General features: G+C 41.3%; 1 protein-coding gene across 1 annotated transcript; it reads right to left on the reverse strand.

The window, feature by feature from the left end:
• Positions 1-69: 69 nt before the first annotated feature.
• LOC134302728 (uncharacterized) lies at positions 70-27,909 on the reverse strand. Its single transcript, XM_062987923.1, has 8 exons — positions 27,894-27,909; positions 23,598-24,248; positions 21,825-22,288; positions 20,851-20,863; positions 18,507-19,169; positions 13,724-14,323; positions 10,710-11,378; positions 70-1,168 (listed from the first exon to the last, which is right to left on the reverse strand). The coding sequence occupies exons 1-8, from the start codon at positions 27,907-27,909 to the stop codon at positions 126-128; spliced, it is 4,119 nt and encodes a 1,372-aa protein (XP_062843993.1). The 3' UTR covers positions 70-125.
• Between the last annotated feature and the right edge of the window lie 88 nt (positions 27,910-27,997).

The following is a 27,997-nucleotide window of genomic DNA, read 5'->3' on the forward strand; positions in this document are numbered from 1 at the left end:
TGTTCTCTGACTGACCCACTTTGTGTTGTTGAAATGTAAATATCAAGACAATAATATCCATATAGAAGCAATTGTATTTAGGCAATAGTACATTCAATCTTTTTCATCTGCTCACGTAATTCACGCTATGTTTCCTCCTTGCTCTGTTTAAGCTGATTATAATCCTTCTGTGTACCGTGGTGCAGCTCATTGAGAAGTTCATAATCCGTCTGGTACTTGGTAATCAGCTCCTCTATGTGTTTTTCAAACTGAGCTTTAACATCATTAAATGTTTCAGCTTGCTGCTTGAGAAATGTAGCATTTTGATTTTCCATTTCTTTCCTCATCTCCTCCATCTCCTCCTTCTCTACCTTTTGTTGTTCATCCTCTTCTGATCTTCTTAGGTCCTCCAGCCTCCGTTTCTCATTTTCTTCTTCTTTTTTTTCAAACTCTCGTCTCAGAGCTTCTTCCCGTTCCTTAAACACTTTTTCTCTTTCACATTTCTCCTGTTTCAGCTTTTCTTTCTCTTTCTCCATACTCTTCCTTATCTTCTCCAGCTCTTCTGCCGCCTCAAACATCTCGTTTGTAAAGTAATTGTTTCTGTCAGACTTTATCATTTCTTCTATCATTCTGATAAGATCACAGACTTGTGTACGATCATTCTTTTCTCTATTATTGAACACATGAACTCTTCCACCACAGTCCCTGATTAGTTTATCCACGTTTCTATGACCTTTCTTTCTTATATATTCCTCCAAAGTCTGATCTTCCAGATCATCTCCACATGTAAACAGCACTATGGTGAACTTTGCAGCATCAGTACCAAACATTTTCTTGATCAGACTCAGGGTCTCCAGCTCTTCCTGTGTGATTCTTCCTACACTTAACACAATAATAAAGGCGTGAGGTCCAGGAGCAGAGAGTGAGATACATTTCACTATTTCTTCAGCTGCTTCTTCATTCGACAATGTGGTGTCAAAAAGTCCTGGAGTATCAACAACAGCAATGGATTTGCCCTCAACTTCTCCAAATCCCTTCTGGCAAATTGTTGTCACAGAGGTCATGCTGGCATTACACTGAAATTCTTTTCTTCCAAGGATGGTGTTTCCTGTTGCACTTCTCCCATTTCCTGTTTTTCCAATAAGAACAATTCTCAGAGTCCCAGAATCAAGTAATTCACCCTCAGCACCTGAAAATAAGATAAATTAAACTTATTTAATCTTTTATGGCGGCACGGTGGCTTGGTGGGTAGCACTGTCGCCTCACAACAAGAAGGTCCTGGGTTCAATCCCCAGGTGGGGCGGTCCGGGTCCTTTCTGTGCGGAGTTTGCATGTTCTCCCCGTGTCCGCGTGGGTTTCCCCCGGGTACTCCAGTTTCCTCCCACAGTCCAAAAACACGCCACCAGGTTAATTGGAAACACTGAATTCTCCTATAGATATCTAGCCGCTAGATGCACTAGTGCATTGTAGTGCCGGTCCCAAGCCCGGATAAATTAGGGAGGGTTGTGTCAGGAAGGGCATCCGGCGTAAAAATTGTGCCAAATCAATGAGCGATCATGAGGATGACTCGCTGTGGCGACCCCTGACAAAGGGAAAAAGCCGAAAGAAGAAGAAGAAGAAACTTATTTAATCTTTTATTATGTTGCAAATTTTATCTTTGCATAAATAATGTATTATTTTATAACAACGTCCCTCCAATGTTCTTTGTATAAAATAAAGTTTAAATACCTCTGTTCTTTATGTCTTTGCTACAAATCCAAAATAAAAATACAGATAAAGAGACATATTTTCTATTATATATGGAAGGTTTATTTTAACAGAGAGAGACAGAATATCAAGAAAAAATCCAGAAAAAATCATTAAATAAAAGTTATAAATTAATTTGTATTTAATTAAGGGAAATAAGTATTTGATCCCCTACCAACCAGCAGGAATTCTGACCCCCACAGACCAGTGAGGCCCATGAGGCACACAAATGAGTCCTGTCCCTGTATAAAAGACACCTGTCACAGAATCAGTTTCTTCCATTCAAATCTCTCCACCACCATGGGCAAGACCAAAGAGCTATCAAAGGACGTCAGGGACAAGATTGTAGACCTGCACAAGGCTGGAATGGGCTACAAGACCATCAGCAAGAAGCTTGGTGAGAAACAGACCACTGTTGGCGCGATAATTCGAAAATGGAAGACATACAAGATCACAGTCAATCGCCCTCGCTCTGGAGCTCCATGCAAGATCTCACCTGGTGGGGTAAGAATGATTCTGAGAAAGGTGAGGTCAGCCCAGAATTACACGGGAGGAGCTTGTCAATGATCTCAAGGGCGCTGGGAGCAGAGAAATGCTGGATATGACCCCAAGAACACCATCCCCACTGGGCATTTCTCTGCCTCCAAACACGGCGAGTGGAGTTGGGCCTGTACATGAGCCTTCTTGAGCAGAGGGACTTTGCGGGCACTGCAGGATCCCAATCCATTACGGCGAAGTGTGTTACTAATGGTTTTCTTGGTGACTGTGCTCCCAGCTCCCTTGAGATCATTGTCAAGCTCCTCCCATGTAATTCTGGGCTGACCTCATCTTTCTCAGAATCATTCTTACCCCACCAGATGAGATCTTGCATGGAGCTCCAGAGTGAGGGCGATTGACTGTGATCTTGTATTTCTTCCATTTTCGAATTATCGTGCCAGTATTCTTGCTGATGGTCTTGTAGCCCATTCCAGCCTTGTGCAGGTCTACAATCTTGTCCCTGACATCCTTTGATAGCTCTTTGGTCTTGCCCATGGTGGTCAAGAGATTTAAACGGAATAAACTAATTCTGTGATAGGAGTCTTTTATACATGAACAGGGCTAATTTGTGTGCCTTTTGTGCACATAACCGGTCTGTGGGAGTCTGTTACAGGATACTCGATCAGTGATGGAAAAACTGAGTCAGAATCAGGAACTTAGGATTCAGTTTTGTTGATTTATTTCTCCCAATCAAAAAAAACAGGTGCAAAATATTAAACATAAAAATTAATTTCACTGAGATATTCATACACTCAAACCTGGCCTAAACTAATAAACAAACTTTAAACTAAACTTCAGGTAACATGGCATTTCCTAAGTTCACCACTATCCAAAAGTCTACGACAAACAAAGACATGGTATACTTACTGTATACCGTTACATCAGTTTATATTCATTACATTGAGACAGTGTCACAATCACAATTATATAAGAGCACCAAACAAAGGATAAAAAAAAACCTTCCCCCATAGTTACAAAATAGTCTATTCCCAAAATGGTGCAGTCCAAGGACTTCAAATCCCATCAACCATTAGTGCTCGGGTTCTTTGACTCCCAGCACAGCTACCTGCATGCCTGGTGCAAACCTGTAAGAAAACTTACTTGACCAAACCTTTTTTGGTTAAACATGAACACTACTAACCCCACAAACATTTATTCCACGTTTTACCCTTATTCCCCTTCAATTAAATAATCAGTAAATGATTTAATTTTGTTGATATTCTGTCTCTCTCTGTTAAAATACACCTTCCATAAAAAATTATAGACTGTTCAAGTCTTTGTACAGTGGGGTCAAAAAGTATTTAGTCAGCCACTGATTGTGCAGGTTCTCCTACTTAGAAAGATGAGAGAGGTCTGTAATTTTCATCATAGGTACACTTCAACTATGAGAGACAAAATGAGAAAAAAATCCAGGAAATCACATTGTAGGGTTTTTAAAGAATTTATTTGTAAATTATGGTGGAAAATAAGTATTTGGTCAATAACAAACAAACAAGATTTCTGGCTCTCACAGACCTGTAACTTCTTCTTTAAAAAGCTCTGTATAAAAGACACCTGTCCACAGCCTCAAACAGTCAGACTCCAAACTCAACCAAGACCAAAGAGCTGTTGAAGGACACCAGGAAGAAAATTGTAGACCTGCACCAGTCTGGGAAGAGTGAATCTACAATAGGCAAGCAGGTCGGTGTGAGTAAATCAACTGTGGGAGCAATTGTAAGAAAATGGAAGACATACAAGACCATTGATAATCTCCCTTGGGGTCAAAATGATCATGAGAACGGTGAGCAAAAATCCCAGAACTACACGGAGGGACCTGATGAATGACCTGCAGAGAGCTGGGACCAAAGTAACAAAGGGACCATCAGTAACACTACGCCGAGAGGGACTCAAATCCTGCAGTGCCAGGCGTGTCCCCTTGCTTAAGCCAGTACATGTCCAGGCCCGTCTGAAGTTTGCCAGAGAGCATATGGATGATCCAGAAGAGGACTGGGAGAATATCATGTGGTCAGATGAAACCAAAATGGAACTTTTTGGTAAAAACTCAACTCGTCGTGTTTGGAGGAAAAAGAAGAACCCAAGAACACCATACCTATTTATATACAGGGGTTGGAAAAAATAACTGAAACACCTGGTTTTAGACCACAATAATTTATTAGTATGGTGTAGGGCCTCCTTTTGCGGCCAATACAGCGTCAATTCGTCTTGGAAATGACATATACAAGTCCTGCACAGTGGTCAGAGGGATTTTAAGCCATTCTTCTTGCAGGATAGTGGCCAGGTCACTACGTGATGCTGGTGGAGGAAAACGTTTCCTGACTCGCTTCTCCAAAACACCCCAAAGTGGCTCAATAATATTTAGATCTGGTGACTGTGCAGGCCATGGGAGATGTTCAACTTCACTTTCATGTTCATCAAACCAATCTTTCACCAGTCTTGCTGTGTGTATTGGTGCATTGCCATCCTGATACACGGCACCGCCATTGGATGCACATGGTTTTCCAGAATGGTTCGGTAGTCCTTGGCAGTGACGCGCCCATCTAGCACAAGTATTGGGCCAAGGGAATGCCATGATATGGCAGCCCAAACCATCACTGATCCACCCCCATGCTTCACTCTGGGCATGCAACAGTCTGGGTGGTACGCTTCTTTGGGGCTTCTCCACACCGTAACTCTCCCGGATGTGGGGAAAACAGTAAAGGTGGACTCATCAGAGAACAATACATGTTTCACATTGTCCACAGCCCAAGATTTGCGCTCCTTGCACCATTGAAACCGACGTTTGGCATTGGCACGAGTGACCAAAGGTTTGCCTATAGCAGCCCGGCCGTGTATATTGACCCTGTGGAGCTCCCGACGGACAGTTCTGGTGGAAACAGGAGAGTTGAGGTACACATTTAATTCTGCCGTGATTTGGGCAGCCGTGGTTTTATGTTTTTTGGATACAATCCGGGTTAGCACCCGAACATCCCTTTCAGACAGCTTCCTCTTGCTTCCACAGTTAATCCTGTTGGATGTGACTTGTCCTTCTTGGTGGTATGCTGACATTACCCTGGATACCGTGGCTCTTGATACATCACAAAGACTTGCTGTCTTGGTCACATATGCGCCAGCAAGACATGCACCAACAATTTGTCCTCTTTTGAACTCTGGTATGTCACCCATAATGTTGTGTGCATTGCAATATTTTGAGCAAAACTGTGCTCTTACCCTGCTAATTGAACCTTCACACTCTGCTCTTACTGGTGCAATGTGCAATTAATGAAGATTGGCCACCAGACTGGTCCAATTTAGCCATGAAACCTACCACACTAAAATGACAGGTGTTTCAGTTATTTTGTCCAACCCCTGTATATACACACACTATCTGACTCACATCCGTGAAGCTGTGTACAACTCAGCGATTAATGCCTATGGTAAGAAGGAGCAGAAAAGTGCCGACTGATATGAAGCCCACTGGGAGGATATGGAACCTGTAACAAATGCGAAGAGGAAAGCTCTTCTGGCATACAAGGTTGCGCCAAACCCCAGCACATTGGAAGCCCTCAGGGTTGCTAGAAGAAATGCCCAGTAGACTGCCCGCCACTGTGCAAACACCTACTGGCTGAACCTCTGCAGCAGTATACAGGCAGCTGCCGATACTGGGGATGCAAGAGCGATGTACAAAGGCATCAAGAAAGCAACAAGTCCCTGTATCACCAAGACTACCCCACTTAAGTCTAAGACAGGAGAGGTCATTACTGACCAGGGGAAGAAACTGCAGCGCTGGGTGGAGCATTACCATGAGTTGTACGCAACCCAGAATGTTGTCATGAACACCGCTCTGGATGTCATCCCAGACCTGCCAGCCATGGAGGAGCTAGATACAATGCCAACCATGGAAGAGCTCAGAACAGCCATTGACCGCCTCGCCTGCGTGAAGGCTCCAGGGAGCGACAGCATCCCGGCAGAAATCTTGAAAAGCAGGAAACCTGCACTACTACAGCCCCTGCACGAACTCCTCTGCTTGTGTTGGGAAAAGGGATATATCCCGTATGACATGCGAGACACAAACATCCTCACAGTATATAAAAACAAAGGGGACCGCAGCGATTGCAACAGCTATCGGGGCATCTCCCTACTGAGCGTCATTGGAAAGGTGTTTGCACGGATTGTCCTGACACGCCTGCAGGTCCTAGCATCCCGAGTCTACCCAGAGTCTCAGTGTGGCTTCCGAGCTGGCCGGTCAACCGTAGACATGATATTCTCACTACGCCAGCTTCAGGAGAAATGTCAAAAACAGCAGATGCCCCTCTTCATCGCCTTCATAGATTTGGCCAAGGCGTTTGACCTGGTTAGCCGGAGCGGACTTTTCAAACTACTGAAGAAGATCGGCTGTCCACCACAACTTTTAGCAGTCATCACTACATTCCATGAGGACATGCACAGCACAGTCTGCTTCAACGGTGCAACATCTGTCGCTTTTCCAGTTAGCAGTGGAGTGAAACAAGGTTGTGTCCTTGCACCCACACTTTTTGGTATCTTCTTCTCCATGCTCCTCCAATATGCCTTCAGAGACTGCAGTGAGGGAGTCTACATACACACCAGGTCTGACGGCAAGCTCTTTAACATCGCCCACCTTCGCGCCAAGACCAAAGTCGTTGAGTTACTTCTATGCGAGATGCTTTTTGCCGACGACGCAGCCTTGATCTCACATACGGAGGAAGGTTTGCAGCAGCTTGTCAGTTGCCTCAAGAAGTTGGTCAAGAAGACCAACATCATGGCTCAGGGCACAGACCATCCTCCCAGCATCGCCATAGATGGATGCAACCTGGAAATTGTGGAGAGCTTCACCTATCTCGATTCGACTATATCCTGTTCACTCTCCGCCGATGCAGAGGTAAATCGCAGGATTGCCAAGGCTGCAGCAGTTATGGCCAGACTAAATCACAAGAAAAGTGAGGTTACCCTAAACTGAAAAATAATGTACATTTCAGAATTATACAAAATGGCCTTTTTCAGGGAACAAAAAATGGGTTAACAACTTAAAGCTGTTCTGCAGTAATGGAGGTTGATCAAGCCTTGAAAGTTGTTGCTACCAATTCCTATAGGTCTTCCAATTTTTCTTGATTGCTTACAACCCCCTCTGTCTGCATAAAAGTAGTGTTGGAACACTGTGGTACCATACCCTTGTGAGCTTTATTTGTACAGTATTGTTCTGCATACAGTATTGTTGTTGCTATAAAAATGGCAAGAAAAAAGTAATTAACAATGGAAGAGAGACAGACCATCGTAACACGTAAAAATGTAGGTCTTTTCTATAGAAAAATTGTGAAGAAAATCAGTTGTTAGTGAGTACAGTTTTTTCCACCATCAAAAGGCACTTAGAAACTGGGGGAAACTCTGACAGGACGAGGTCTGGTAGACTCAAAGCCACAACAGAATTAGAAGACAAGTTTCTGAGAGTCAACAGCTTGCGTGATAGGCGGCATACAGGACAGCAGCTTCAAGCACAGCTTAATACTGGTCGTAGTAAGCGAGTCTCAGTTTCAATTGTGAAGAGAAGAGTTTGAGTTGCAGGTTTGACAGGTTGAGTTGCAGCAAGAAAGCCATTGCTAAGATGTCAGAATAAGAAAAAGAGGCTTGTGTGGGCCATGAAACACCGCCAATGGACTATTGAAGACTGGAAGAAGGTTTTATGGACTGATTAATCAAAATGTAAATCTTCGATTTATCACGCAGGATTTTTGTACGCCGTAAAGTAGGCAAAAGGACGGTTCCTCAGTGTGTGACATCAACTATCAAACATGGAGGAGGAAGCGTGATGGTCTGGGGCTGTTTTGCTGGATCCAGGGTCGGTGATTTGTATAGAGTGAGAGGTACCCTGAACCAAAACGGCTACCACAGCATTCTACAGCACCATGCAGTACCCCCTGGGATGCACGTAGTTGGTCAGGGGTTCATCCTACAGCAAGATAATGACCCAAAACATAAGTCCAATCTTTGCCAGAACCTTTGGAAAAAAAAACAACATGGTAAGCTTGAAAACCTGGAGTGGTCAGCACAGTCTCCAGATTTAAACCCCCTTGAGTTGGTTTGGGATGAACTGAACAGAAAAGTGAAAGCAAAGCAGCCTACATGTGCCACACAGTTATGGGAACTTCTGCAACAGAGTTGGGAAGAACTTTCTAAAGAATATTTAATTTCCATTGTAGGAAAAATGCCATGAGTGTGTTTAGCTGTTTTATCTGCCAAAGGTATCTACTTTAATGAATCAAACTTTTATAATACATTTTGGTTTATAAATTAATTCCATGATTTATTTTTTTAACTTCAGTTGTTTTTTTTGTTCTATGTCTTCATTTCAGAGTACAGTAAGACATTAAACTGCATACATTTCAATAAAAACTGGAAAAATTGGGGTGTTCTAAAACTTTTGACCGGTAGTGTGTATATATACAGTATATATCTTGTATTGATGATGGGAGATTTGGACCACTGCACAAAGTCTTCTCCAGCACATCCCAAAGATTCTCAATGGTTTTCGGGTCTAGACTCAAAATCAAAGAGGCAAAAATAAATGAATCTGAGTGGATTTGGCAACAGGAACATTATGGACTGTTCTTCTGATATAAACTACATTAATTAAGCCACTGTCCCACCTATTTACACTCCTCTCCTGCATTTTCCCCTCACACCGTATCCGGCTCTCGATCGCTAAGTGTGAACTACTCAAAAACTCGATCTGACCGGCTCGCCGAGCGTCAGATATCTGATCTGAGATGTGCGACTGGGAATGAGTGCTATGTCGAACAGCCAAGGAGAACGCAGGACAGTGTGAGGGGAAACGCAGGAAAGGAGTATAAACAGGAGGGACAGGGGGATAATATAGTTTATATCAGAATACATCAGCACACACATTTTACAGTATTTCTGACCTAATCGTTCTCTACAAAACATAACAACAAAACACCAAAAATATTTATTAACCACCAACTCACTACAGAACAATCCATGCTGCTCGTGTTGCCAAATCCACTCAGATTCATTTATTTTTCCTCCTTGATTTCATCACATCAGCGCACAAACACTTTGATCTCTCGCTACTTGTTGACGTGCATTTTTGGACGTGGTATCATTAAACTTCTCGGCACTTCTCACGTGTGTTTTTGTTTAAAAAAAAAAAACAGTATTCTAAATAGGTATTGGTATCGGTATTGGCAAGTACAAAAATACATGTACTTGTACTCGTACTCGGTTGGAAAAAAATGGTATCGATGCATCCCTAATTGAAACCATTGGATTATTCTTTATCTCTATGACCAAGGCCCTTCTTGGTTGGATGTCCCATTTGGTAAACTCTAAGAAGGTTCAAGCTTTTTTCCATTTCAAAATTGCTGACGTCAGTGTGTTCCTAAAAACCTTCAACATCGTTCATGATCATGGAGATCCACAGACAGTTCCTTAGACTTAAAATACCTCCTGCAGGTTGAAAAGAGGCGGCACAGCATTCAGAGTCAGTTAAGTTTTTTTGTATTTAGTGTATGTTTTGAAGTTTTGGGAGTTTTACAGCTCTTCCAGAATGCAGCTAATTCAGAATGCAGCTAATTCAGAAGGTCAAACAAGCCGTATCATTTGATTCAGTAGTTTACTGTTCGCGTTTTTGGAAGTTTGGATATGACGTGAGTGGTCCGCTTCTAAACTTTACCACCGACCATTGTTACATGTAGAGAAATCAACTCTTCATCGAATTGCACAAAGTGTGCTGACCAGTGTGCTTCACACCTGTACATCTTCGCAGATGAAGAAAAGGAGAGCGCTTCAGTCTGATTTAAACACCTCAGAATTAAGAGTCGTTGGGTCAAGGCACCTGAGCGAGTGTTGCGGATGGAAAGCCCACTTCTCAGCGGAACAGTGAAGTGATTCAGCTACGGGAATCTCTCCCTTCAAAGATTTCCTTCATAAGCCGACAGGTACACGCTCTCATGTGCTCATGGTGGAATGTTTGGTTTTGATACTTTTTTATTCGCTTCCACTATTAATCGAAGCATTTCAATCAGGCTCTGAAACTCCTGGTTCTACCCACCATTTAATCCACTATAAATAATCATGTTATTTTCCAGTTATAATTTACCTACATATTTATACTTCTATCATTACCACTTAGTTATTCCAGTTACCTATTGACTGTCATTGTATGTGTTATGTTTTCGTAAGTTCAGTAAACATTATAACAATTCAAAATTTAGTGCTGTGAGTTTGATTACATGGGTGAGAGAAATACTCAACTTTACGTACTTTACTCCTACAGAAAGTGACTAATATGTTGTGAATTCAGTTTTCCTGGTAATTTCTCCTCAAAAATGCCAGTGGTGCCCCGTATTCGAGTACTAGCTAGTAATTATATAATTACAAAATTAATAGCTAACCTCTTAACTTACACAACAATATACATATATTAAACCACTTACATGTTCGCTGTCGATGTTTCTGTAGCTGCTTGATTCTCTCCTCCTGTTCAGCCAGTTTTTTCTCCAGTTCATCTCTTTGTGCTTTAACATACATCAGGAGAGAATAAAACTTGTTGGTAGTCGCCAACTTCTTTACTTGATCCAACAGAGCTGGTACCTGCTGGAGTCTTTCACTCTCTGTTTTCTGTAACATGATGTATCTACCACTGCACATGCTGAGAAGTTCTTCTGTTTCTGAACTTTGTTTAATAAAGTTTATTGCTGCAGTTTCATCAGTGTTACTGTTGCTAAAGAGGACGATGGTGTGGTCATTCATTCTGGAGCTGAAGATCCTCTGGATCAGCTTGATTTCTGCTTTATCTTCATCCTGAAGTGGACCAACAGGTATGATGATGATGAAAGCATGAACTCCAGGATTACAAAGAGATACACACTGAACAGTCTCTTGCATCACTTCCTCTTCTGAGAGCTGAGTGTTGTAGAGAGTCGGAGTCTTTATTAATGTGACCTGGTATCCACTCACCACACCCTTCCTCATTAAACCCTCTGATCTGGGATCTGATATCAGTGCTGTCTGCTTCAGAATGAGATCTGATATTGAAAATTTGAGTTCATCACTTCCACACAGCACCAAGTTCAACACTGGTAATGTAGAGACTCCTTCTGCCACTGAAGTAACACAATAAAAGTGGTAAAATCGCAAAGAAATAGAATAAGTAATGCTGTTTCTGCTTAATAAACTACAGCACAGCCTTTCATATGTAACTGTTCACAGAAAGATTGAGTTGTTCTGTTGGAGACTTGTGATAAGAACAAACTCACCAGGACTAAAATTGGCCTAGTAACTAATAGTTCTTTCATTCTGCATAAAATATAGCCATGATACATGTTCACTCAAAGTAACACTGTCATTTACACAAGCTAAATAAACAAGTAAACTGAGTCAAAATGTAAGAAATGTTTTCATCAGCAATATAAAAGGTTTAATGTTATATTTAAGTGTATTAATTACTTAACAATCGAAATACTTACTTTTTATACCTTTATCTTTGGTTTTTCTTGGCCGTCCTGGTGTCACTGATGTTATACCTTAAATTTATTATAGAAACAAAAATATTTAGTCATTAGTATTAAAAATATGATCTGACCTAAAAAATACTAACACTAGACAACTTGACTATTATTAAACACAATACAGTTGTAAAGCAATAATTTTAATTCCAACAACTTCAGTGATTAGAAAGGATTTCTAGTTTAAGTTCACTTTCTGTTTTAGAATCGAGTAGCTAAAATTGATTATCCATACAGACACATGACTCTGCATGACTTCAATGATTCAGAAAGAATTAAAAGCAGCTGAGAGGAAGTGGAGGAAATCTAAAGTTATTGTTGATCTCTATTACCACTCTCTACTGTCCTCATCTGATGTGACTGCTGCAAAAACATCTTCCTACAAAGCAAAGCTTGAACAATCTGCTACAGATCCATGCAAACTCTCTTACTGCTACTGATTTTGCAATCATTTTCATTTTTTCAGGGAAAGACTGACAAAATCAACCAATCATTTTACCACCATTTACCACCAAAGGATTGGCACAGCTTCTCTCATCCAGCAATCCCACTATCTGCACAATGGATCCTATCCCATTTACCATGTTCAAAAATCTCACATGGCCTTATTCCCTTCGTCAGAGCTGTTATTCCTTCCTGGAGATCAATCTCTAACCCAGGACCTAACCAGCTGTCGTGTCGGTTCTTCCTTTACAACTTCAGGACGATTCATCCATTTCTCTCCATGGAAGCTAGTCAGATTCTTTTCCAGTCACTTGTAATCTCACGGTTGAACGACTGCAACTCCGTCCTGGCAGGAGCTCCCATGTCCACTATTAAACCCCTGCAACTCATTCAAAATGCAGCTGCCCGTCTGGTTTTTAACCAACTTAAACACTGTCACATCACCCCACTGCTGCCTCAGCATCATCCAACACTGCTGCCTCATTATGCCACTGATGCTTTTATCTTTATTGGCTTCCTGTAGCTGCACACATTTTATTTAAAACTATGAAGCTTGCCTATGAAGGCAAAAATGGACCAGCCCCAAGCTCTCTTAGAGAACTCATAAAACCCCACTCTGTACCATGCAACCTCTAAGCCACTAGTCTTGCTTGTCTTGATCCTCCAACAAGAACTAGACAAAGACCAGCATCAAGGCTGTACTAGCACCCAAATAGTGGAACAAACTTCCCCTGTCTCTCCCCTGAACATCCAAATCTCTCACCATCTTCAAAAGATGTTTAAAGAGCCACTTCTTTACAAATAACTTAAGCTGAGTACTAACATGCACTTGATCTCCTATAGCACCTTATTTAAAATTTAAAAAAAAAAAACTCCTGTATTGTACTGTATTGTATTCTTGAACTGTTGTTTACTTACAGTAAAGTAGGGAAATCTTTATGGAAGCTTTCTGAATAAGAGCGTCTGCCTAATGCCAAAATTGTAAATGTAAATAAATGAGGAATTAAAGTAGCGCTTTGTAATCGTTGTTCGTGTTTTAACAGCTTCAGTTGACTTGACTGCATGTGTTTGGACTTGGAGCACCCAGATGAAATCTACACAGATATGGGAAAATATGCCAACTCCACATAGAAAGGACCCAGACCGCTTCATCTGGGAAGTAAACCCAAGACCATCTCATTGTGAGGTGACAGTGCTATCCACTGCATCACAGTACTGCCCTGGGCAGAAATCCAGAGAGTTTACTTATTATTATTACTAAAATGAAACTAAAATATCTGTAATCAGATTGGGATCATCAAAGTGTGCTGTCCCTGTGGTCATCTGAATAATCAGATTACAACAAGAACTTGGTGTTAGTCAGATTATTAGTGTCCACTTTAATAAAATCAGTGACTGAGGGTGAGGTTTAAATAGGATGCTGGAACTGTGAGAAACACTGCTGTGCCACCATGTTGTCCCTGTGTAAATTATTTAATATGTTATAAATGATTACTTACACTTTTCTTTAACCCGTTCCACTAAAGTTTGTGTAGTCTCTCTTTTTTGTGTTGTGGATCCCTCATCTACAGGGAACAAAATGTTCCTCACATTTGTAGAGCTTTCACATGTAAGATGGCCTCCATTCTTTTTAACCAATATTTCGATGTCCTCAAAAAGCTGGCGAACATATTTTCTCTTCTTCTGTAGCTCTTTAAGTCTGTGATGCTTTGGACAGTTTTCCTTTAGCTTCTGAAAAGCATCAGACTTTCCCTTAAAACTAAAATCTCTAATGTCTGTTTTGATCAGAATGGAATAGTGTAGAGCTTTGTCACTGAAGCAGTTCAGTATGGAGATCAGACGCATTCGTTCCTCCTCTGTAAAGCTGTGTGGCTGTACCAGAATTATAAACACATGAGGTCCTGGATGAGAACGAGACAGACACTCTTCCACTCTCTGAATCACTTCCTCTTGAGAAAGTTCTGGATCGTAGAGAAGAGGTGGGTTGATGAAAGTAAAAGGAGGAGGAACGTTGGTCTGATAGTGGGCTTGGATTAAACTTTGCACTGTGCTGGTGTTCTGTAGACTCTTCTCCAACAAAACAATCCTTAGTTTAGGCTCTACAAGAAAACAGACATCAGCATCATCATCTAAAATGGTTTAGGAAACACTGACATCCCCAAATACTTCATTTACTAATAAATAAGCGTGAGCCAAATGCCTCTAGTCCATACAGTAAGCACCCTGGACAAATTACATATAAGATTTGTGAACTCAAAAGCAGTAAACAACCTTTGTAGCAAAAACACAAACCCCATTCACAGTAAAGTTGAGACAGTTTGTATACTGTACATAATTTAGGAACTCTGGACATTAAGTTGTGACAAAGACAAAAATATCAATACAGACTGTTATCTCTGATAGATATAAACACCAACATCTGTCATGGTATGGAGGTGCATCAGTGCCATGGAATGAGTGACTTGCATATGTGTGAAGGTTCTATTATTACAGAGGCATCAATAGTGCCAAAGAAAAGTATTTTTTGTACTTTACCCAGTTAACCAACACTTTTTGAACTGATTAACAATTCTCTCATGAAGTTTGGAACACAGTGGTGAGCCACAATCCATCTTTTCTTGTAAAGACTGATCCATTGGTGGATCCTCCATTAATACCCAATCATGATTCCCTCACCTGTTACCAATTCACCTGTTACCAATTCACCAATTCAGCTTTTACAACAGATCAATGATCCAAAACATACCTTAAAACCATGAGCTATTGAAGATCTTGAACATGCAGTTATTGCAAGAAGGACCATAAAGATTTTAAAACTAGAAGCTAATTAGCGTATTAGCTGGGTTTCACCATCCACAGCTTTATTTATTAATACAATATATTTGTATTTGACTGTTGTTAGACCTGTTGTTAGAGGCATAGGTGTGAATTGAGGGGCAGGTCTGTAGCGGCTGGTCTTCTCTATCACTAGGTTTTTTTCTACTAATCTAAACTAACTTGGGTAAGTACTATCAGTCTCTGACATTGTTCAATCTATCAAACTTTTTTTCTCAGCATGTGCTACTCAAACATTCCTGTGCTTATATCTCACAGACCCTGCAGACATCAGAGGGCACATTACAGGAACAGCAACGCCAGCAACCTCATCTACCCTCAACTGTTGCAACAATCTCAAACAGTGGTGGTAGGTGGGGTCTGGAACTGTCAGTCAGCCGTCCAGAAAGCTGACTTTATCTCAGCTTTTGCACTTTCTCACAGCCTTGACTTCCTGGCACTGACTGAGACATGGATCACCACCGAGAACTCAGCAACACCAGCAGCCTTATCCTCTGCCTACACCTTCTCTCATACACCGAGAGGATCTGGCAGGGGTGGAGGTACAGGTTTGCTCCTGACCAGGAAATGGCAATTCACTACTGTGAATGTTTCTCACCTTAACATTTCATCTTTTGAATTTCATGCTATTACTGTTACTTTTCCAATTACTCTTCATATCATTGTCATCTACAGACCACCTGGCGCACTGGGAGACTTCATCGAAGAGCTGGATGTTCTTCTGAGTTTCTTCCCTTCAGATGGAACTCCTCTGACTCTTCTTGGTGACTTTAATCTCCCTACACTTCAGTCCTCATGTCTTCTTCCTCTTCTTTCATCTTTCGACCTCCTCTTTAATCACAGCCCTCCGACACACAAAGGAGGCAATCTTCTGGACCTGGTCTTCAGCCGTCCAACTTCTGTTCTGGACCTCACTGTCACCCCACTTCACCTCTCTGATCATCACTTTGTGTCCTTCTCTCTCTATCTCCCAACTCTTCCTACCTCCAACCACACTTTCACCCTTACAACACGCCCCAATCTTCACTCTTTATCTCCCTCCCTGTTGATCTCCACCATCCTAACTTCACTACCTAACCCTGACATTCTTGCTACCCTTCCACTCAACTCTGCAACTAATACTCTACTCTCTTCTCTTTCAACATCCCTCGATCAGCTCTGTCCTCTTACCCTCAAACGAGGAAAACCTTCTCACCCTGCTCCTTGGCTTTCAGATGCACTGCGCAGCAACAGAAGAGAATTAAGGGCAGCTGAGAGAAAGTGGAGGAAATCTAAGCTCAGTGTTGATCTCCACTCCTACCACGATCTGCTGTCCAGGTTCTCATCTGACGTGACTGCTGCAAAAACATCATGCTATGCTATAGCTTCATGCTATCTTTTCCTCTCTTCTAAACCCTCCTCCTGCTCCCCCTTCTGCCTCTCTCACTGCTACTGACTTTTCAACATTCTTTCAGGACAAGATCGACAAAATCAATCAATCCTTCTCTCCGACTGACCCACTTTCAACTGACCCTCAACCCACCAACACACTCACCAGCTTCATCCCACTCACCATGGATGAGGTTACACAGCTCCTCTCATCCAGCAATCCCACTACATGCATACTTGACCCTATACCATCCACCATCCTCAAAGACATCTCACAGGACCTAATCCCCTTCATCACACCCATCATCAACAACTCCCTGACATCAGGTGTTGTCCCCACTGCTTTTAAGAAGGCTCAGGTCATTCCCCTTCTTAAGAAACCTACACTAGACACTACAGACATTAACAACTACAGACCTGTCTCACTCCTCTCTTTTCTATCCAAAATTCTTGAACGTGCTGTCTATAACCAACTATCTGCCTTTCTCACTCAGAATGACCTCCACGATCAGTACCAGTCTGGCTTCAAGGCAGCGCATTCTATGGAAACAGCTCTTGTAGCGGTTACTGAGAAGCTTCATGCAGCCAAAGCAGCCAAACTGTCATCTGTCCTTATTCTTCTTGACCTCTCTGCAGCCTTCGACACAGTGAATCACAGCATTCTCCTGACCACTCTCTCCAACCTTGGAGTAACAGGTTCACCATGGCAATGGATGGCCTCCTACCTAGAAGGGCGCTCCTACCAAGTGTCATGGAGGGGATCCATATCTCCCCCATGCACTCTCTCAACCGGTGTTCCTCAGGGCTCTGTACTCGGCCCACTTCTTTTCTCTATCTACACCCGCTCTCTGGGCAAGGTCATAGCCTCCCATGGCTTCTCCTACCACTCGAATGCAGATGACACTCAGCTCGTTCTGTCATTTCCTCATTCAGACACGCAAGTCTCAGCTCGCATCTCAGCATGTCTGCGAGATATCTCACAATGGATGTCGGCTCATCATCTAAAACTTAATCCCAGCAAGACAGAGATGTTGCTCATTCCTGGAGATCAGTCTCCAACCCAGGACCTAGTCATTTCTCTGGATGACTCCCAGATCAGACCATCTGATAAGGTAAGAAGTCTTGGTGTTGTTCTTGATAACCAGCTGACCTTCTCTCCTTATATAGCCAACATGACAAGAGCGTGTCGGTTCCTCCTGTACAACATCAGGAAGATTCGTCCATTTCTCTCCAGGGAAGCTACTCAGATTCTGGTGCAATCACTTGTAATCTCACGGTTGGACTACTGCAACTCCCTTCTGGCTGGAGCTCCCATGTCCACGATTAAACCCTTACAGCTCATTCAAAATGCAGCTGCCCGTCTGGTTTTTAATCAACCCAAACACATCACATCACCCCACTGCTGCGTTCTCTTCACTGGCTTCCTGTAGCTGCACGCATTCAGTTTAAAACACTGACGCTCGCCTACAAAGCCAAAAATGGACCAGCCCAAGCTACCTTCGTGGTCTAATCAAACCCCGCTCTGTACCACGCAACCTCCGAGCCTCTAGTCTTGCTCGACTTGGGCCTCCATCCAGGACTAAAGGAAGACGAGCATCAAGGTTCTTCTCTGTTCTAGCACCCAAGTGGTGGAATGAACTTCCTCTGTCTGTCCGAACATCTGAGTCTCTCGCTGTCTTTAAAAAACGATTAAAAACCCACCTTTTTACTAAACACTTAGGCTGACTTGTACTTATTTACTAACATTTTATTCCAATCTTTTCCATTTCAAAAAAAAAAAAAGCCACTTTGGTTCTAACAGGTTTTAGGAGATTTGTGTTCTTCGAATGTTGTTTACCTAAACTTGAGAAATGAAATGTTCACTATAGAAGCACTTCTGTAAGTCGCTCTGGATAAGAGCGTCTGCTAAATGCTGAAAATGAAAATGTAAATGTAATATTTTTTAATAATGTTGTTTTTTTTAAATAAAGATAACCCCAAAATCATTAAACTTAAACAATTTATGTGGTTGTACAAATGATCTACAAAATAAATAAATACCATGTTTTATCTTTAGTAAAGACATTAAAATAATCTTACCTCCACTCTGCACCAGCTGTTTTCTCTTCACAGCTGGATCAGTTGATGTAGTTTCTAATGAATAACCCTGGTCTTGTGGTCTTGGTAATCCCAGGTTCTTCCTCTCTTGTGGTTCATTAATTGTGCAGGTCATGTGATCTCCTCCATTCTCAGTTACCATCACATCTATCTTCTTCAGAAGCTGCAGAATTTGATGTTTATTAAATGGTGATAGATTCACAATTCTGTAGTGTTTCATCTCACATTCACTGATACATGTGGAGAAGAATCCATGCTCTTCAGCTGTAGTTACTAATAATAACCGGTTTATAGACTGTGGGATGTACGAGTACAGGGTGCTTATAATTCTGTCATTCTGCTCCTTCGTGAGGTTTTGGGACTGGAGCACCAGTAAGAACACATGAGGTCCAGGATCTGAGAGTGTGATGCTCTCTTTCACTTTCTGTATCAGTTCCTTCTGAGAGAGTTTGGGATTATATAGGTGAGGTGCATTGATGATGGTGATGGTTCTTCCCTCCACTCGTCCACTAACTCTCTCACAGTGCTGATCTATTACATATGGAGGAGCTTCAGTCTGAAACGCTTCTCTTCCCAAGAGGATGTTCGCTAATTTGTTGGTGTAATGAACATTTGTACCCAGTAGCACGATCTTCAGCTCAGAGACTGAAAAAAATATAATTCACATTTATGATTGGTAAACTGGTCCAGATTCAGTCCCTGGGTTCAGTAACCAAGGTAACGTGTGATTATATTTCTGAGAAAACTGACTGCTGTATATTTTTATTGAATTTTTCAATAGTTATTTTTGATAAACATTACTGATATACATCTAATAAGACATTGATGTAACCTCAGCATTCTATGTAAGATAATCTTGTAGGTTCTGAGAGAAACACCTTGTATAAGACTGTGGTGATCCAAGCCATGAGAGACATTTCTATATTATATAATTGATATTGTGTAAAGTAATAATAACTAAACTTTATTTACAGCAAATTACATTTTTGGACTAAACTTGAAGTAAAATAATTCAGCCATGACTTACAAGTAAGAGGTACTGGCATACTCCATCTTCTCAAAGGTTTTAAAGAACCTGTAAAAAAAAAGAGATTACATGGTTCTGTTAACTCAGGAAATATACAGTGGGGCCAAAAAGTATTTAGTCAGCCACTGATTGTGCAAGTTCTCCTACTTAGAAAGATGAGAGAGGTCTGTAATTTTCATCATAGCTACACTTCAACTATGAGAGACAAAATGAGAAAAAAAATCCAGGAAATCACATTGTAGGATTTTTAAAGAATTTATTTGTAAATTATGGTGGAAAATAAGTATTTGGTCAATAACAATGTTACTTTGTAACATAACCTTTGTTGGCAATGACAGAGGTGAAACGTTTCCTGTAAGTCTTCACCAGGTTTGCACACACTGTAGCTGGTATTTTGGCCCATTCCTCCATGCAGATCTCCTCTAGAGCAGTGATGTTTTGGGGCTGTCGCTGGGCAACATGGACTCCACAAATTTTCTATGGGGTTGAGGTCTGGAGACTGGCTAGGCCACTCCAGGACCTTGAAATGCTTCACCAGCAATCCTCTCCTTCATTGCCCGAGCCTTGTGTTTGGGATCATTGTCATGCTGGAAGACCCAGCCACGTTTCATCTTCTATGCTCTCACTGATGGAAGGAGGTTTTGGCTTAAAATCTCATGATACATGGCCCCGTTCATTCTTCCCTTAACACGGATCAGTCGTCCTGTCCCCTTTGCAGAAAAACAGCCCCAAAGCATGATGTTTCCACCCCCATGCTTCACAGTAGGTATGGTGTTCTTGGGTTTTTCTTCTTCCTCCAAACACGGTGAGTTGAGTTTTTACCAAAAAGTTCCATTTTGGTTTCATCTGACCACATGATATTCTCCCAATCCTCTTCTGGATCATCCATATGCTCTCTGGCAAACTTCAGACGGGCCTGGACATGTACTGGCTTAAGCAGGGGGACACGCCTGGCACTGCAGGATATGAGTCCCTCTCGGCGTAGTGTGTTACTGATGGTAGCCTTCGTTACTTTGGTCCCAGCTCTCTGCAGGTCATTCATCAGGTCCCTCCGTGTAGTTCTGGGATTTTTGCTCACCGTTCTCATGATCATTTTGACCCCACGGGATGGAGGGAGATTATCAATGGTCTTGTATGTCTTCCATTTTCTTACAATTGTTCCCACAGTTGATTTATTCACACCAACCTGCTTGCCTATTGTAGATTCACTCTTCCCAGCCTGGTGCAGGTCTACAATTTTCTTCCTGGTGTCCTTCGACAGTTCTTTGGTCTTGGCCATGGTTGAGTTTGGAGTCTGACTGTTTGAGGCTGTGGACAGGTGTCTTTTATACAGATAACGAGATCAAACGGGTGCCATTAATACAGGTAACGAGTGGAGGACAGAAGAGCTTCTTAAAGAAGAAGTTACAGGTCTGTGAGAGCCAGAAATGTTGCTTGTTTGTGGGTGACCAAATACTTATTTTCCACCATAATTTACAAATAAATAATTTAAAAATCCTACAATGTGATTTCCTGGATTTTTTTCCCTCATTTTGTCTCTCATAGTTGAAGTGTACCTATGATGAAAATTACAGACCTCTCTCATCTTTCTAAGTAGGAGAACCTGCACAATCAGTGGCTGACTAAATACTTTTTGGCCCCACTGTAAAGTAGAATTCTACAGAATCTAATCAAACTAATAGTAACTCTAATAAAATACTATAACTTCCAATAAACCAGTTCAATCATGTTATACAGAGACGTTTATAAAACAACCACTTTACATGATTATTTACCACCTCAGTTCAGTCTGTACATATTTTCACACTATATAATCTGAACTGAATTAATAATATAATTGGTTGATTGGGGATAAGCAGGCAGGCCAGACCAGTACCCGTACACAGCCACACCTGTGTAATGTGTGCAGCAGGTGGTTTTGCATCGTCTTGTTGAAAAATGCTGGACGTTGCTGTGGTCATTTGAATAATCAGATTACAACAAGAACTTGGTGTTAGTCAGATTATTAGTGTCCACTTTAATACAATCAGTGACTGAGGGCGAGGTTTAAATAGGATGCTGGAACTGTGAGAAACACTGCTGTGTCACCATGTTGTCCCTGTGTAAATTATTTAATATGTTATAAATGATTACTTACACTTTTCTTTAACCCGTTCCACTAAAGTTTGTGTAGTCTCTCTTTTTTGTGTTGTGGATCCCTCATCTACAGGGAACAAAATGTTCCTCACATTTGTAGAGCTTTCACATGTAAGATGGCTTCTATTCTTTTTAACCATTATTTCGATGTCCTCAAAAAGCTGGCGAACATATTTTTTCTTCTTCTGTAGCTCTTTAAGTTTGTGATGCTTTGGACAGTTTTCCTTTAGCTTCTGAAAAGCATCAGACTTTCCCTTAAAACTAAAATCTCTAATGTCTGTTTTGATCAGAATGGAATAGTGTAGAGCTTTGTCACTGAAGCAGTTCAGTATGGAGATCAGGCGCATTCGTTCCTCCTCTGTAAAGCTGTGTGGCTGTACCAGAATTATAAACACATGAGGTCCTGGATGAGAACGAGACAGACACTCTTCCACACTCTGAATCACTTCCTCTTGAGAAAGTTCTGGATCGTAGAGAAGAGGTGGGTTGATGAAAGTAAAAGGAGGAGGAACGTTGGTCTGATAGTGGGCTTGGATTAAATTTTGCACTGTGCTGGTGTTCTGTAGACTCTTCTCCAACAAAACAATCCTTAGTTTAGGCTCTACAAGAAAAAAAACATCAGCATCATCATCTAAAATGGTTTAGGAAACACTGACATCCCCAAAAACTCAAAAGCAGTAAACAACCTTTGTAGCAAAAACACAAACCCCATTCACAGTAAAGTTAAGACAGAGTTTGTATACTGTACATAATTTAATAAATCTGGAAGTTCGCTGTGACAGACAAAAAAGGGCAATACAGACTGTTATCTCTGAGAGATACAAACGCCAACATCTGTCATGGTATGGAGGTGCATCAGTGCCATGACATGAGTGACTTGCATATGTGTGAAGGTTCTATTATTAAAAAGGCATCAATAGTGCCAAAGAAAAGTATTTTTTTGTACTTTAGCCAGTTAACCAAAGACTCAAGTAAATTAAAAAACACAAATTCTAACTTTTATTGCACAACTGAACTGATTAAGAATTCTCTCATGATGTTTGGAACACTGTGGTGACCACAATCCATCTTTTCTTGTGAAGACTGATCCTCCTTCAATACCCAATCATGATTCCCTCACCTGTTACCAATTCACCTACTTATTGTGGAACCTTTCAAACACTGTAACTTAAGCTATCAAATTTTCACTCTTATTTTGCCTCTGTCCCAACTTTTTTTGATCAGGTTACAAGCATCAAATGGAAATGTAAAAAAATAGAAACACAATAATATGAACTGATGCACAATAGCAATAAGTTCATGTTAAATGCCAGGAAAACAAGATAAAAAACGGCTTTGTGGTGCAAGACAACTCCCACTTTCACCTAAAAGACTACGTTTTGTTTATTGTCACTTGTTTAATTCTACTTGTACTGTTAAATACTATACTAACTTAAATAAAGAAAATCTGGAGGACATAAAGTTGTGCAGTATCTCTGTGATTGTATAAACACAATGACAAATGAATGATGCAAGAAGCACCAGCCAAATTCGTGCCTAGGGCACCACATTGGTCAGGGCAGAAGGACTAGAGGAATATATTTAACTAAATATCAAAAAACACTAAAAGCAAATTTAACTGAAGTAAATAAACTGAAGCTGAACGGATACTGCAGCTTTTACAACAGGGCAATGATCCAAAACATACCTTAAAACCATAAGAAATGAATCTCAATAACCTGACTTAAACATCACTGGAAATCTGTGAAGATCCACAGCTTTATTTATTAATACAATATTTTTTAATAATGTTGTTTAAATAAAGACAACAAAATTATAAAGCTTAAACAAATTATGTGATTGTACAAATGATCTACAAAATAAGTAAATACCATGTTTTATCTTTAGTAAAGACATTAAAATAATCTTACCTCCACTCTGCACCAGCTGTTTTGTCTTCACAGCTGGATCAGTTGATGTAGGTTCTAATGAATAATCCTGGTCTTGTGGTCTTGGTAATCCCAGGTTCTTCCTCTCTTGTGGTTCATTAACTGTGCAGGTCATGTGACCTCCTCCATTCTCAGTTACCATCACATCTATCTTCTTCAGAAGCTGCAGAACTTGGTGTTCATTAAATAGTGATAGATTCACAATTCTGTAGTGTTTCATCTCACATTCACTGATACATGTGTAGAAGTATCCATGCTCTTCAGCTGTAGTTACTAATAATAACCGGTTTATAGACTGTGGGATGTACGAGTACAGGGTGCTTATGATTCTGTCATTGTGCTCCTTCATGAGGTTTTGGGACTGGAGCACCAGTAAGAACACATGAGGTCCAGGATCTGAGAGTGTGATGCACTCTTTCACTTTCTGTATCAGTTCCTTCTGAGAGAGTTTGGGATTATATAGGTGAGATGCATTGATGATGGTGATGGTTCTTCCTTCCACCAGTCCACTAACTCTCTGACAGTGATGATCTAGTAAAAATGGATGAAACACTTCTCTTCCCAGGAGGATGTTTGCTAATTTGTTGGTGTGATGAACATTTGTACCCAGTAGCACGATCCTCAGCTCAGAGACTGAAAAAAATAGAATTCATGATTACCGTATTTTCCGCACTATAAGGCGCACCTAAGAGCCTTAAATTTTCTCAAAAATCTGCCGTGCGCCTTATAATCCGGTGCGCCTTATGTGTGCACTGAGTTCCAAAATCTGTAAAAATGTTGTTGTGCGACTTTGGTAAACTCTCCGCTTGATTGACTATCGGACCATTTCCCGCTGACACAGGGCTGTAATACGTACACTACATACGCTGGCAGCGATAAACCAATCAAAGAACATTACATAATACGTACAGTACGTACGCTTACCTCCGCCATGCCTCCGGTAGGTATACTACCGGTATGCTGCAGAACAACATTTGTTTGTCTAAGGACCCCCGAAAATGTAAAGCTGGCCCAGCTGTTCAATTCAGACACAGAAGATGAGGACTTTGATGGATTTGTGGGAGAAGATTGATTAAAAAATAATGTGAGTGTATTGTTAAATAGTAGAATAAAGTTCAACTAAACTCACTGTTTTGCTTCCATTATCTTTTTTTTGTAGACCGTATGTTTTAGCATGCGCCTTATAATACGGTGCACCTTATGTATGGGTTAAGTACAGAAATAGACCCCATAATTGAGACTGTGCCTTGTAATCCAGTGCGCCTTATGGTGCGGAAAATACGGTAGTATGATTAGTAAACTTGTCCAGATTCAGTCCCTGGGTTCAGTAACCAGGGTAACGTGTGATTACATGTCTGAAGAAACTGACTGCTGTATATTTTTATTTAATTTTCCAATAGTTATTTCTGATATACATTACTGATATACATCTAATAAGACATTGATGTAACCTCAACATTCTATGTAAGATAATCTTGTAGGTTCTGAGAGAAACACCTTGTATAAGACTGTGGTGATCCAAGCCATGCAAATTACAGCAAATTACATTTTTGGACTAAACTTTAAGTAAAATAATTTAGCCATGACTTAAAGCAAGTAATTAGTAATAGGTATTGGCATACTCCATCTTCTCAAAGGTTTTAAAGAACCTGTAAAAAGAAGCAGAGATAACATGGTTCTGTTAACTCAGGAAATATAAAGTAGAATTCTACAGAATCTAATCAAGCTAATAGTAATACTAATAAAATACTACAGCTTCTAATAAAGCAGATAAATCCTGTTATACAGAGACGTTTATAAAACAACCACTTTACATGATTATTTACCACCTCGATTCAGTCCGTGCATATTTTCACACAGTATAATCTGAACTGAATTGATAATATAACTGGTTGATTGGGGATAAGCAGGCAGGCCAGTCCAGTACCCGTACACAGCCACGCCTTTGTAATGTGTGCAGCAGGTGGTTTTGCATCGTCTTGTTGAAAAATGCTGGACGTCCCTGGAAAAGACGACGTCTTGAAGGCAGCACATGTTGCTCTAAGATCTCAACGTACTTTTCTGTATTAATGCTGCATCACAGAGTGTAAATGACCTTTACCAAGGGCACTGACACACCCCCATACCATGACACACCCTGATACTGACACACCCCCATACCATGACAGACCCTGGTACTGATAAACCCCCATACCATGATACACCCTGATACTGACACACCCCCATACCATGACAGACCCTGGTACTGATAAACCCCCATACCATGATACACCCTGGTACTGACACACCCCCATACCATGATACACCCTGATACTGACACACCCCCATACCATGATACACCCTGGTACTGATACACCCCTATACCATGATACACGCTGGTACTGATACACCCCCATACCATGATACACCCTGGTACTGATACACCCCCATACCATGATACACCCTGGTACTGACACACCCCCATACCATGATACACCCTGGTACTGATACACCCCCATACCATGATACACCCTGGTACTGACACCCCCCCATTCCATGATACACCCTGGTACTGACACAACCCCATACCATGACACACCCTGGTACTGACACAACCCCATACCATGACAGACCCTGGTACTGACACACCCCCTTACCATGACAGACCCTGGTACTGACACACCCCCATACCATGACAGACCCTGGTACTGACACACCCCCATTCCATGATACACCCTGGTACTGACACACCCCCGTACCATGATACACCCTGGTACTGACACACCCCCTTACCATGACAGACCCTGGTACTGACACACCCCCATACCATGACAGACCCTGGTACTGACACACCCCCATACCATGATACACCCTGGTACTGACACACCCCCGTACCATGATACACCCTGGTACTGACACACCCCCTTACCATGACAGACCCTGGTACTGACACACCCCCATACCATGACAGACCCTGGTACTGACACACACCCATACCATGACAGACCCTGGTACTGACACACCCCCATACCATGACACACCCTGGTACTGACACACCCCCATACCATGACAGACCCTGGTACTGACACACCCCATACCATGATACACCCTGGAACTGACACACCCTCATACCATGATACACCCTGGTACTGATACACCCCCATACCATGATACACCCTGGTACTGACACGCCCCCATACCATGACACACCCTGGTACTGACACGCCCTCATACCATGACACACCCTGGCTTTTAAACTTGTTGCTGATAACAGTCTGGATGGTCCTTTTCATCTTTGGTTCAAAGCACACAGCATCCAGTTTTTTTTCCAAAAAAAGACCTGGAATGCCAATTTATCTGACCACAATACACGTTTCCACTGTGTGATGGTCCATCCTAGATGCCTCCGAGCCCAGAGAAGTCGACGCTGCTTTTTGAATTGATTCCTTGAATGGTTTAGTGATATTATGCACTGTAGAGGGAGAACATGCAAATCCCTTCAAATCTTTCTTTGAGGTCCATTGTTTTTGAACATTTCAATCATTTTCTCACACATTTGTGGACAAACTGGATCCTCTGATCATCTTTACTCATCAGAGACTCTCAGCCTTTCCTGGATGCTGCTCTTGTACCAAACCATGATCACAATCACCTGTTCACATCACATCATTATTTAGTGTTTTCACCTCATTACTAGCCCTAAATTTCCCTCGTCACAACTTTGTTTGGAATGTGTCGCAGGTCTGAAATGCAGGAATGGATGTTTATTAATAAATGAAATGAAGTTGAGCAGATAAAAGATGAAATATCTCAGCTTCATCCTGTCTGACATCAAATAAAAGTCAAAGTAGTAGTAGTAACAGTAGCAGTTTTAGTATCATTATTTATACATCAGTATTAAAGTAAACAACACAACAAGCTGAGTTAAAATAACGCAGGGTGTTTTCAGTCCTATATTTACCCAGAGCCAGGATGCCAAATAACCAAATAATCCAGCATTTTTTGAGTGTAAGCAATATTTTACAGTGGAGGTTATAAACATAAATATTTAAGAAGAAATAAAATAAATAGAATGATTTTTACTGTTTCACTGACTCATGTGTTGTTTACATGGAGAAATGGTGTAAAATGACAGTAGCAGTGTAAAACCCTGTGTTATATGATCCTGTTTCTATTTCAGGTTTAGAGACTCGTTACACATTTACACACAGTTTAGTTCTATCTTATAAATAAACACATTTAACAGATAGAACGCGGATGAACACATTTCATTATTAATGAAGGTCATTTGGATCTTACCGTTATTCGACGCCATTTCGTTCCAGTCCAAATCAAAAGTGAGTTTATCTGAACTAAACTTTAATCAAGTTGGAACCTTCACAATACAACAGCGCTATCTACTG

Source organism: Trichomycterus rosablanca, chromosome 2 (genome assembly GCF_030014385.1).
Source record: "Trichomycterus rosablanca isolate fTriRos1 chromosome 2, fTriRos1.hap1, whole genome shotgun sequence".
In the NCBI taxonomy this organism is placed as follows: Eukaryota; Metazoa; Chordata; class Actinopteri; order Siluriformes; family Trichomycteridae; genus Trichomycterus; species Trichomycterus rosablanca.